This window comes from Cryptomeria japonica, chromosome 10 (genome assembly GCF_030272615.1).
Source record: "Cryptomeria japonica chromosome 10, Sugi_1.0, whole genome shotgun sequence".
NCBI classification, from domain to species: domain Eukaryota; kingdom Viridiplantae; phylum Streptophyta; class Pinopsida; order Cupressales; family Cupressaceae; genus Cryptomeria; species Cryptomeria japonica.
In genome coordinates this window covers 715,319,015-715,331,037 of record NC_081414.1, presented here as the reverse complement: position 1 = coordinate 715,331,037, position 12,023 = coordinate 715,319,015, and the positions used below count along the sequence as shown (strand labels likewise).

At 31.4% G+C, this 12,023-nt stretch overlaps 1 protein-coding gene across 1 annotated transcript; it reads left to right on the top strand.

The window, feature by feature from the left end:
- The first annotated feature begins 10,608 nt into the window (after window positions 1-10,608).
- LOC131029316 (uncharacterized) lies at window positions 10,609-11,446 on the top strand. The gene is made up of 3 exons (XM_057959758.2): window positions 10,609-10,784; window positions 10,893-10,969; window positions 11,176-11,446. The coding sequence occupies exons 1-3, from the start codon at window positions 10,613-10,615 to the stop codon at window positions 11,245-11,247; spliced, it is 321 nt and encodes a 106-aa protein (XP_057815741.2). The 5' UTR covers window positions 10,609-10,612; the 3' UTR covers window positions 11,248-11,446.
- Window positions 11,447-12,023: the final 577 nt, after the last annotated feature.

Sequence of the window (12,023 nt, the reverse complement as noted above, 5' to 3'; positions counted from 1 at the left end):
AATCGACCTTGAAATATAGGTTGATGTCTTGTATAAATAAATGTAATAATCATGTAAGATCTAGAGTCTGCGATCCTTGAGTGAGTGTATGATCAAGTTGTATATGCAAACAAATGATTTCATCTTTTGGAAGTGTGAAGGAGAGAAGAGAAGTGTGCAGAGCAGATTATGTGCTTAACCAGAATTGTATCTAGGCATATGGAGATGTTATTTTTGGAGTTCATGTAATCTGAATTTTTGTTTGAATGCTTTTGTAAGTCAGTGAGATTTCTTATAAGGCAGTGAGCCTTCCCTTAAGGTTGTAGCCTTTTTGGGTTTCTTGTTTGAGCAGTGAGCTCTAGGTAGTATGCCTAAATCCATATGTATTCCCCATTGTAATATTTCATTTACTCCTAACAGGGTATTATCTCATTGTGGGTAGGTTCCCGCCATGGTTTTTCCCTTAACCGATTTTTCTACATCAAAAATCTTGGTGTTATGTGTGATATTGATGTGGTGTTGTTTCATGGTTTAATTGTTAATTAATAGATTTGATTAGTGGTATAAGTTGCATAAAGTTTTTGTGAAAACTAATTCACCACCCTCTTAGTTTGATTCTTGTTACCAACAATTAGTATCAGAGCTAGATCCTCTAGAAGAATATTGACCACTTGAGGAAGATCCGAGATGGCAATCTTTGATTTCAAGAAGGATAGCCCAAGGTTTGATGGAATAATTTATACTCCCTGGAAAAGTCGGATGCAATGTCATTTAAGATATATAGGAGAAGAGTACTGGAAGATCACTAATAATGTATATAATGTGTCGCAGAATGGTCCTACTACTTTGAATGAAGTTAAGTAGAATACAACATCAAAGCAAAGGAAGCATTGTTGAGTGCCTTGTCAGATTTTGGGATGATGAATGTAATGGACTTAGAGATTGCACATGAGATCTTGATAAAACTAGAAACTTTGCATGAAGGAGATAGTCATGTAAAGATTGCTAAGCTATAGAGCCTGAAGGGTAAATATGAGAACCTAAAGATGAGTGAAGATGAGAATATCACCTATTTTATGCAGAAAGTAAACAAGCTTGTGTGCGGAATCAGATGTGTTGGTGGAGTGCTAGAAGATTCTGAGATTGTTGCCAAGGTGAGATCCTTGCCTCCTACCTATAAATTTAAAGTTGTTTCTATCGATGAGATCCGAACTGTGACAAATGTGACAAGAGATATGTTGATTGGTAAACTTGTTGCTTTTGAGCTGAGTGAGTTTGGAGACTCCCTTCCTAAGACCGAATCTACATTCAAAGCTACTATTTTCAGGAAGCATAGATATGAACTGGGAGAAAGTTATACAAGAGTATCTAGATATGAGAAAGAGATGAAAGAGATGGGAGATGAATAAAGAGAGCTTGAAGCACTTATTGCTAGAAGATTGCCTAAAGGTGGCAATAAGTATGAAGGTAAGTTGTTGCTTAAATTTTTTTCATGTAATAAGAAAGGACATTTTGCATCAAGGTGTCCAGAAAGAGATATAAATCCTAAGAATCCATTTAAGCCATATAAGCCTAAATACTAGAAGAAGTGTTATTATGTTGTCGATGAAGGTGTGGCACGTGATGAGTTAGATAAGGGAAATTCAAGAGATGAATTGTTTTCATTGCTATCAAGGAAGATGATCCTATAACTATAGATTCTACAAGTTACACTAATTAGGGGAAAGCTCTAGGTGCTAAAGCAAAAGAGAAAGATGAATGGGTAAATGAAAATGGTTGCTCTCATCATATGGCAGCTGATAAGAGTAAATTTGTTAAATTTCAAAAGTATGATGGTGGTTTAGTAAGATTTAGTGATAATAAAGCTTGTATAAATCATTGTAGAGGTTCTATTTCTCTCGATGGTAAGCATAATACTAATGATGTGTTGTATGTTGAAGGATTAAAGCATAATGTTTTGATTGTTGGTCAAAGGGTTGATAAGGGATATAACTTGCAATTCAAGAATGGAAAATGTGAGACCTTGAGTAGCTATGGAGCTAAGATTGCATCAGGGACACAAACTAAAGGTAATTTCTTTCACTTGGATGTTGGTGGTAAACATTGTTTGATTGCTCAGTTTGATGAAAGTTGGTTGTGGCATAAAAGGATGTGCTACGTAAATTTTGATTGCATGGTTAAGATAAGTTCTACTAGAGCAATAAGATATCTACCGAAGTTGATAAAGCCTTATAATCCAGTATGTAAGGAATGTAAATTAGGGAAGCACACAAGACTTACTTGTAAGATAAAATGGTATATTGTAATGGATTGTTGGGTCTTGTACATACTGATATGTGTGGTCCTTCTAGAACAAGAAGCTTGCAGGATGACAGGTATTTCAAGTTGTTGATTGATGATTATTCAAGAATGATGTGGGTTACCTTCTTAAAAGAGAAATTTGAAGCATTGGAGCAGTTCAAAATTTTCAAGACTATGGTTGAGACAAATACTAGTTTGAAGCTAAAGTATCTGAGATATGACAAAGGTGGAGAATTTACCTCTGGTGAGTTTAATGCATATTGTGAAAAGAATGAAATCAAGAGACATTTATCTACTCCTAGGACACCACAACATAATGGTGTTCTGGAAAGGAAGAATAGAATAGTTCAAGAATTTGCTAGAACCATGATGATTGAAGGAAATGTTTCGCATATGTTTTGGAGAGAAGTCACGAGTACTTGATTATACACTCTTAACCAAGTAAATGTCAAAGTTGGTACTGGCAAGACTCGTTATGAGTTATGGTTTGGTCATGCTCCTACTGTTAGATATTTCAAAAAATTTGGTAGTAAATGTTATATCAAAAGAGATAAAGATCTTACAAAGTTTAATGCTAAATGTGATGAAGGAATCTTTCTTGGTTATTCTACTAAACATAAGGCCTGCCGATGTTATAATAAAAGATTAAGAAAGATTGTTGAAAGTTCTAGTGTGAAGGTTGATGAAGGAAATATGTATTAGATTAGATATTACGGATGTGATTCTAATGATCAGGATGCCAATGCAGATAAAGAAAGACAAATGCAGACCCAAAATCAAGTTCAGACTACTCTGGAAAAGCTTGAGAATGAAGGTGCAGATGCTAATGTAGAACAAAGAGTTCAAGAGATTGAAATGTTCTTGCATATTTCTCTTGAGTACTAATAAAGTTTGCAGAATCTTAATATGGTTTTCATGGTTATGCAAGTATATTCTGATGGTACAGATGAGACAATTGTTGGAAATGAAACTTGATGGATACCTGGTATTTCATTTCTTGAGAGAGAAGCAAAATGAGAAATAAGTTGGATTGAGTATGTGTCTACAAAGGAATAGGCTGCATATATCTTAATGAATCCCTAGCCTAAAGATACTTTTGAGTATCTTAGAGAGAAGTTAGGGGTAATTTCCCCTCCTGATAAGAACTAAGATCCATGGATTTGCATCAGTCCGGTGAAGTTCACAGAGATATGTTGTGATCCATATTGATGAGTAAGGCTGCTACTCAGGGGGAGTAGTTAGTATTGGTGTTCAGATTTGTGGTGAGGGAATCCTTATTACTGAACCTTTGTCACTGATGTCAAAGGGGAAGAGAAGCATGTGAAAAACCCTAGAGAATTCTAAATTTTGTAATTTGAGTTATTTGAGCTGATCATTGTGACTATGGTGGAGATTGCTGAGTGATAATTTATTTCTATGCATTGATTTTCACATTCATATTTGCTATCAATTCCAAAGGGAAAGATTGTTAGATGTTGTTGAGACTTCTCTAAAATGATGTGTTTTCATTGATGTCAACATATTCTTTTGTGTATTCCTGTGTTGCAGTTTGATTCAATGAGCTGGTTTGGTCAGTGTGTTGCAATTGAGTTGATGTGGTTTAGTGAGTTTTGAGGTAAGTATCTCTAGTTGATTCAGCATAATTTTCAATGGTCTGCATGATATTCTGATGGAGTTATGAGATCCAATATTGAGATTGATATTCAACTGTTCATGTTATTCGGTATTCTATTTTATGCTCCAAATTGCTCCATAATTGCTATATCTTTAGTTGCGGATGTATTGGATGTGTTCAGGATGTTTATGTGTATCCTTAGTTCAATTCGTTTATGATTTGGATGTCCACAAGTGGATATTTTATGCTAAGAGTCAGTTAGGATGTTGTTCTTGAGCTCTGGTGATGAGATGATGACAATTCTAGTAATTTGAGTTGTGGTGCAATTCACATTGCTTTTGAGTATTTCTAGATCATGTTCTATGCATATTGGTGGTCTACATTGATCGTTGTGTGCATTATTGAATATTTTCTTGGTCTGGTGATGTTCTTCATGTTATGCGACATCCTTGGTATTTATAATGTGTTGCAGATGATTGGGGCACAATTGTTGGAGGTATTCCATTTTTTAGGTATTGATTTGGGTCCATACTATGTCTTAGCCGACATTATTTTGGTCTACATATGTTATTGTAGCATGTGAGGTTATTATTTTTTAATTTGTATTGAGGGTTTAGCCAACCTTGAAATATAGGTTGATGTCTTGTATAAATAAATGTATTCATGTAATATCAAGAGTCTGCAATCCTTGAGTGAGTGTATGAGTGAGTTGTATGTCTGAACAAGTGATTTCATCTTTCAAAAGTGTGAAGGAGAGAAGAGAAGTGTTGTAGAGAAAACTTCGTGCTTAATCAAAACTGTATCCAGGCATATGGAGATGTTATTTTCATAGTTGATGTAATCCGATTTTTTTTTTTGAATGCTTTTGTAAGTCAGTGAGACTTCTTGTAATGCAACGAGCCTTCCCTTAAGGTTGTAGCCTTTTTGGGTTTCTTGTTTGAGTAGTGATCTTTTGACAGTGTGCCTAGATGCATGTGCATTCCCCATTGTAATATTTCATTTACTCCTAATAGTGTATTATCTCTTTGTGGGTAAGTTCCCACCATGGTTTTTCCCTTAACCAAGTTTTCCACATCAAAAATCTTGTGTTATGTGTGATATTCATGTGGTGGTGTTTTTTGTTTTAATAGTTAATTATCAGATCTTATTTGTGGTATAAGTTATAGAAATGTTTTTTTGTGCAAACTGATTCACACCCCTGCCATCTCAGCTTGCTGCCTATTGCCAATAATTTCAGGTGGTATATCAATACCACATTCCTGGATATGCATGTTACCATGCAAAACACAATGTATATATCAAAAAACATCATAATAGTAACGAAATTGCACGTGCATTTTACAAAAAAAAGAGATTATTTGCTTATTAATTTTCACATACTAGGGCTTGCATTTCTCAAATGATCTTTGAATTATGGTAATATTTTCAAGTAACATCATCTGAATTTTTTTATAAAATTCATTTTGAGTTGTGTCTAATAGGTGTTTTGGATGAGCATCATTAATTTCGACCACACTCTAAACTTTAGAACACCTCTAGCATTATATGATACCCTTGTATTATTATGCCAAAAAGTTTCAACTAAATATTTCACTGAACAATATTCAATTTCATATCTGACCTTGGATGTCATTTTCAATACTTTATCTTCTTTTAGCTACTATTACCAATGTTTTAGGATGCATCTTTAAAATTTCACTAATGTTGCTTACCATCCTTTTATTCAAGGTTGTTTTATTTACAATAGTAATAGTTATAGCTCAACATGTTGTGTTGTTATCTTTAGATCAACTCTTTTTTCTAATAGATTCAATGGCACTTGCAATAGTAGACATAACATTCTTAATTGGTCCATCTTTTTTTGTTGGTTGCAAAAAGATGCCTATTTTTTTCATCACTTTTCTCATTTTCCACATTCTCATCAATTGCATCATCAGTTGACATTGAATTGCATGTTTTTTTGATAAAAAAAATCTTTGTATATTCTATTGGCATAAGTTGTATGTCTCCAAGAAATCTAGAGAAGATTATACAAAACTTTTTTTCAATTTTTATAAAAAAAATTCCTAATGTTCAACAATAGGAGGATTTTCATTTTTACCATGTTCAGAAGGATTTTCACTTTCAACATTCAAAGGAATTTCATCTTCACCAACAAGAGGGTTTCATTTTCAATATCTCTAATTTGTTTCATTTTGCCAAGAACAATTGTATCAATCTCACTACTATATTTGACTCCAAATTCTGATGAATGTTTGTCGATATATCGACAAAATTTTGTCGGATTACTGATGAAACATTCATAAATTTTTCGTCGCTTTTTCAATGAAATTTATATACGCCGAAATTCCAATGGATTATCGTCGGACAGTGGCATGGTAATTGGAACTGATTTTCATCGGTAAATCAACAAAAATTTCATCTAAAATAATCACAAAAAATTGTACAATGTCTCTTTAAACATTTCTTTAGTCATTGATTATTGTTAACTAGTCATTTATTTAGTCATGGTAGTCAATTATTTAGTCACTGATTGTTGTTAATTGGTCATTTATTTAGTAATTGATTGTTGTTAATTGGTCATTTATTTAGTTATGGTAGTCATTTATTTAGTCATTGATTGTTGCTAACTTGTCATTTATCTAATTTAAATAAATTCAAACTTAAACTATTGAAATTTAATACAAAAAATAGACTTTAATTATTCTTTTTATTGAAACAATGCCCATTACAAGAATAAAGCTATCATCATGTAGCTGAAATAAGAAAATATTAAAAATTGCATATATATATATATATAACAATATATATTTTTTATTTATTTTTAAAAAACTTAAATTTTTTTTTAAATTAAAAAAATTTGGAGTTGCGACCTTCATGGAGGCTGCAGCACCCACGGTGGGGGATGCGACCTCCATGGAGGTCGCAAAACCCACAACCATGGGGTCGCCAAACCCACAACCGTGGGGGTTGCGACCTCCATGGAGGTCACAAGTCTTCATGACAACGTTGAAAGGGAGGGGAATTTCAAACCCCTTCTCATTAAAAAAAAACAATAAAAACATATAAATCCTGCAAGTTGAAAGGAAACAAAAACCCTATAATATTTTCATGGCCACCACTCCTTTCCAATCCACACTTGTGAGATATCTGCAAAAAAAAAGAAAAGATGCAAAAAATTAGATCTAGGGTTTCATTGAGAAAACAAGAGGGAAAGAAAAAATATCCTCAAAATAAAACTGGTGCGAACCAAAAAACAAATAAAGTGGAGATTTTGATATCCCACAAATGCCCATGGCCGCCACTCCTTCCCAAATTGGAAATATGAAAAAAATATAAGAGAAAAATCACATCAGATCTAGGGTTTTAAAAATACTATAAGAATTGATTGGGTGAAATCTTTGATCTCCATAGTTTATTTGATGAAGCCAAAGCACTTTTGAGAAACCTGCAACAATGGCTTCCATGGATGAGGTTACGGTTAGAAAGCTTCAAAAAATGTTCCAATGAGAGAATGGGGTTACTTTCCATCATAATAGATGTTAGGGTTTTCCATTCAATCCCTAAGATCCAATGGTAAAGATTAAAAAATCTAATGGATGAGATTCTTTGTACAACCCAATAGGATTGTGGCTAGAAGTTTTTTATGGAAATTAAAATAATTAATTATGACTAGCATCATTGTGTGGGACCATGATGTTAGGTACCCATAACTTGGTGTAACTTAAATATATATTATATTAAAGATATATATTTATATATACACATATACATATATATACACACATATAAAAATATATATACATATAATATATTTATTAATATATATATATATACACACACACATATATGTATACGTATACATATACATATATATATGTGTACATACATACATACATATAACTGTTGTCTAGGCATAAATCTAATGTTTAGTTGCGTATTTTATCTGATGATCAAATTAGTCATTTATAAATCATCGAGCTCACTTTTATTTATTAAAAAAACATTCATACAAATTCCGACGTACATTGAAATTCTGATCAACTTTCGTCAGAAATTTTCATCAGAAACTTTCGTCAGAAATTTTCATCGAAATTTCAACGAACGTTAGGCATACATTTTAATTATCTGATGAAACATCCAATAATGCATCTTTCATCAGGTTTTGCAGTCAAATGAGTTAGTGTCTCAACAATGGTATGTCTAGCTTCTAATAAATCATCAACATGAATATCATCTATAATCACATTATCCATGTCTTTTAGAGAAGGATTTGAAGATGTACCTCTATTTGAGGATGTAGTACCTTGATTAGTCTCCATAATTATATTATCGACATCAATATCATTCATAATTGTATCATCGACATCAACATCATCCATCATTGCATCATCTACATCCATGTTATCCTCGAAGGCATCATCTTGAATGTTTGTCTCTTCCACTATTGTGGATCCAGAAGCATTAGGATTATTCATTTGTCTAATCCTCATTCTTCTATCTCTTTGATGTTTGGCCTCCTTCTCTCTTTCTACTTGAATTTTGTTAGCAGTCATTTCCATCCTTTGTTTCTTTTTCTAACGTTGTTTACATCCCATGGCTAAAAAATTATGCAATGATATAGATATAAAATTGTAACAAAAGAGCATCCAAATAACAACTAGATCATAAAATATTGCATAAAAAGCCACACAAAAGGACATGTTCTACCACTTACAATAATTGCTATACGTACACATTTTTTTAAATAAAATGAAATATGAAATAGGATCCAATTTTGAAATGAGATCCCTTGTTTTATTTATTTTTAATTATTTAAGAAATGAAAGAGGATCTTGTATCTTAGATGGGATGCCATTTTAGATACGAGATCCCGTTTCTAAAAAAATTGAATTTCAACCCGGTTGTTGCTTCGGATTTTGTCTTGGGAAATGGCTTGGAGAGCTGACCCTTTGGCTTGGGCCTGGTTTGACCTGCAACTTGAAGCCCAATTCAAACTTCATATACAATAATGTCTTCAAAAATATATCTGAACACCAAATTTTCGAAAAAAAATTCAACAATGAAAACCCATTACAGTAGAGACTGTGTAGATTCCAAATATGTAATTTTTTTAACAAAATGAATCAATATTTTTATTTTTAAAATAATTTCTAATGAAAGAGGTCCATAAACTTGAAATAACTAGTTTTTTCAGTTCTTAAATAACATTTTTTGTCTTAAATTTTTTTGGAGAAAAAATATATGGCATTAAACTAGAGACAATTCTATAGAGTTAAAAAAACTAAAAATTCAAAAAATGTTAAGTTTAGGTCAAATTCTTCTTTCTGTACATGAAGATTTTTCAAAACAATGACTATGGCCAATAGGTCAAATTATGGTTGTCGTACATGGGCATGGTATGGTCCTAAAAAGTGACTTTTAAACTATAGGTTTTAGTAATGCCTATTCAAACTTGATTTTTAAGATCTGGGTATTAAAACAAATTACATATTTCGAAAGTAGACTTTAAGCAATACATTTTCTAATACTGGCTTTTTTCAAGATTCATTCTTTAAATGCTTCAAATTTTTAGGTCAAGGTGAAATATAAAAAATAGGGAAAACACTTACACCTTTTGGCTTATTTTTTATTTTATGTAATCACTTAAAATTCATATAGTAACGCTTGTTTAAAGAATATTTTTCTTTTGCATAAGATTGTAGAAAATTTTATCATAATAGTTTTACCTTGTCTCTCAACAATTAAATCCCATGCATAAAACTAACAACATTGAAATTCTGGAGTAAATCCCCTCATTTTATGACCACATGTAGCAAAACAAGGAACTCTATTTCAAATTTATATTTTCCTTTAGCAAAGTGCTCTTATGCATCATAAATTGGTCCACATTCATTCATAATCTTCTTTTTCAACTTTGGAACTCCCACTTACAATATCTTACACATTATATGATCCATTACAATCACACAATATTATAAGTGCACACATTTTAGATGATAGATGGTTTCACAACACACTATGTTGTACATATTATCTTAGCGAAGGATTTCATAGCAAGTGAGATGCTTATTTTTGTGAGAGTATATTAAAACATAAAATAAATAATAAATTTAAATATTAAGAATTGGTTGTGATTAACATTTAATCCTAATAGTAAACATTACATGAGATAAAGAAACCCAACTTAACTCATATTCAAGCAATGTGGATAAAATTGTAGAACTATAAGGATTGAGAGTTTAGAATTATCTTGAGTGTATTTTGTTATGAAATAAAATCATTATGAATGTTAAAACAAAATACTTTTGATGCTCATTGCACTTTTATACAAAATTCTACACTTCCTAACCCAAAAATATAAGAAATTCATATTACACATCAATATCTATAAAATTTCTTTAAAAAGTAAACATTCATTGAAACCATTTATTATTATTCACACCTAAACTTTCAATGTGGACAAATTAATATTGCATATCAATAGATATAAAATAATTTGATACTTAAAATTATCATTAAAAAATAAAAGAAGGCCAACTTGAATTGTCTTCTCTAAAAAGATAAAAAGAGTTTTTGTTTGAGTTTCCAAATGTTTGAGAGGCAAAAATGGTCAGACGTCATAAAATCTATCTTTGATAGTAATTATTAATTAATTAAAAATTAAAAAAATATTATATTCTAATTTTTAGTTAATTAACAAATACGATGAGCCGAATGATAGTGAGCAGCAACACATGGGCTCTCTATATGCGAAGCTTCACTACTACCCATAGAAGGGTTTGGAGTAATGCTACTGTTTTCCACAACAGATTTACACATACATTTCCAAAGGGAAACAATGATAAAGTTACTCACAGTTTAAAAGCAAGGGAAAATCTGCAATTGGGTATTTGCTATTTTATTGTCATATAGATGCAATGGATTTTCTTATTTTGTAATGTTGTTTATTTGCTTTTCAAAATCCACTTATTTGGTTTTCTTTGCACTCTCTCAGAAGATGTCAATCTGGTGGAGAACACTAACAAAGAGTTTAAGAAGGCGTCAAAAGGTGGTACCCAAAGGTTTTCAACTGTAAGAAACAATTTCCCAGACATAATAAGTCATGCAGTATTTTTCTCTTGCTCCAGTTGATGTATTGTGGAATCGGGCCTTTCTTATTGATTATTTTATTATACATAATCTTGTATACTGTGATCTGGTGAAATCAACATTATCAAACGGTTTTGATGATAAAGATTCTCTTAACCTAAATCTTCGGTTGGGTATTTGTGATTCAGGCTGCTGTTATGAGTGTGAAACCTCCAGACCCTCCAGGCCCAAATACAGGTGATGGCCCACATCATAATTAGATACCAGATTTTGGTATACAAGAGGAGCATTAAGCAAATAGGAAAAGTATGGCAAATTTATGCATAGATTAGGGGTAGTGAAAATGTTGTGTTTGAAGTGCCCAGAGAAATAAAAGTTGTACTAGTGGCTTGCTTTATTTGTATGAGATGTTTTTACTGTATCAGAAAAAGATCCTAATATGATAATATGGTTACAATATGTTTTGAAGTCTCATATAATGAATTGTCATTCAATAAAAGCTGAAGGCTTGCCAAAAAGTATTCCATTTTTTAAAGAAGTGGATAAGCCTGTGATAAAATGAAGTATGAGTAACTAGCATTATATATTTTCTTATTGATTGTCTTACTTTATAATGCTATAAAGGGATGTTATTTTAGATTTCAAATGGATTATGCTTTAATTTATTAAATATTATGTAATTTACTAATAAATTTTTTAAAAATATTTACATAAAAAATGTTAAAAAAATTTAATTAGAATGACTTATTATCAAAACATATATATTAATGTTTTCATTATTAAATTATTAATGTTTTAGCTTCTATATGATGGAAATACATGCAAATCTTTCTATTCTATTGGGTGTGAGTTAGAGACTTGTCTAAAAATATAATTTAAGAAGAGGTTATTTTGATACTTTTTAACTCTTTAAAATATATAAATGTGCTATTAAGTTATCAATATACATATATAAATAATTTTCTAAGCCAAGGAATACATAAGTATGTTTTTTTGCTGAATTCGTTTCATGTAGTGCAAGTGGTCAATAGGAGTA

What these genes read in the sequence shown, in the direction of transcription:
- LOC131029316 (XM_057959758.2), top strand. Translation starts at nt 10,613, where the DNA reads ATGATAGTGAGCAGCAACACATGGGCTCTCTATATGCGAAGCTTCACT. An exon ending in AAGGGAAAATCTGCAATTGG is followed by an intron (nt 10,785 to 10,892) that starts GTATTTGCTATT and finishes GCACTCTCTCAG; the next exon opens with AAGATGTCAATCTGGTGGAG. An exon ending in GTACCCAAAGGTTTTCAACT is followed by an intron (nt 10,970 to 11,175) that starts GTAAGAAACAAT and finishes TTTGTGATTCAG; the next exon opens with GCTGCTGTTATGAGTGTGAA.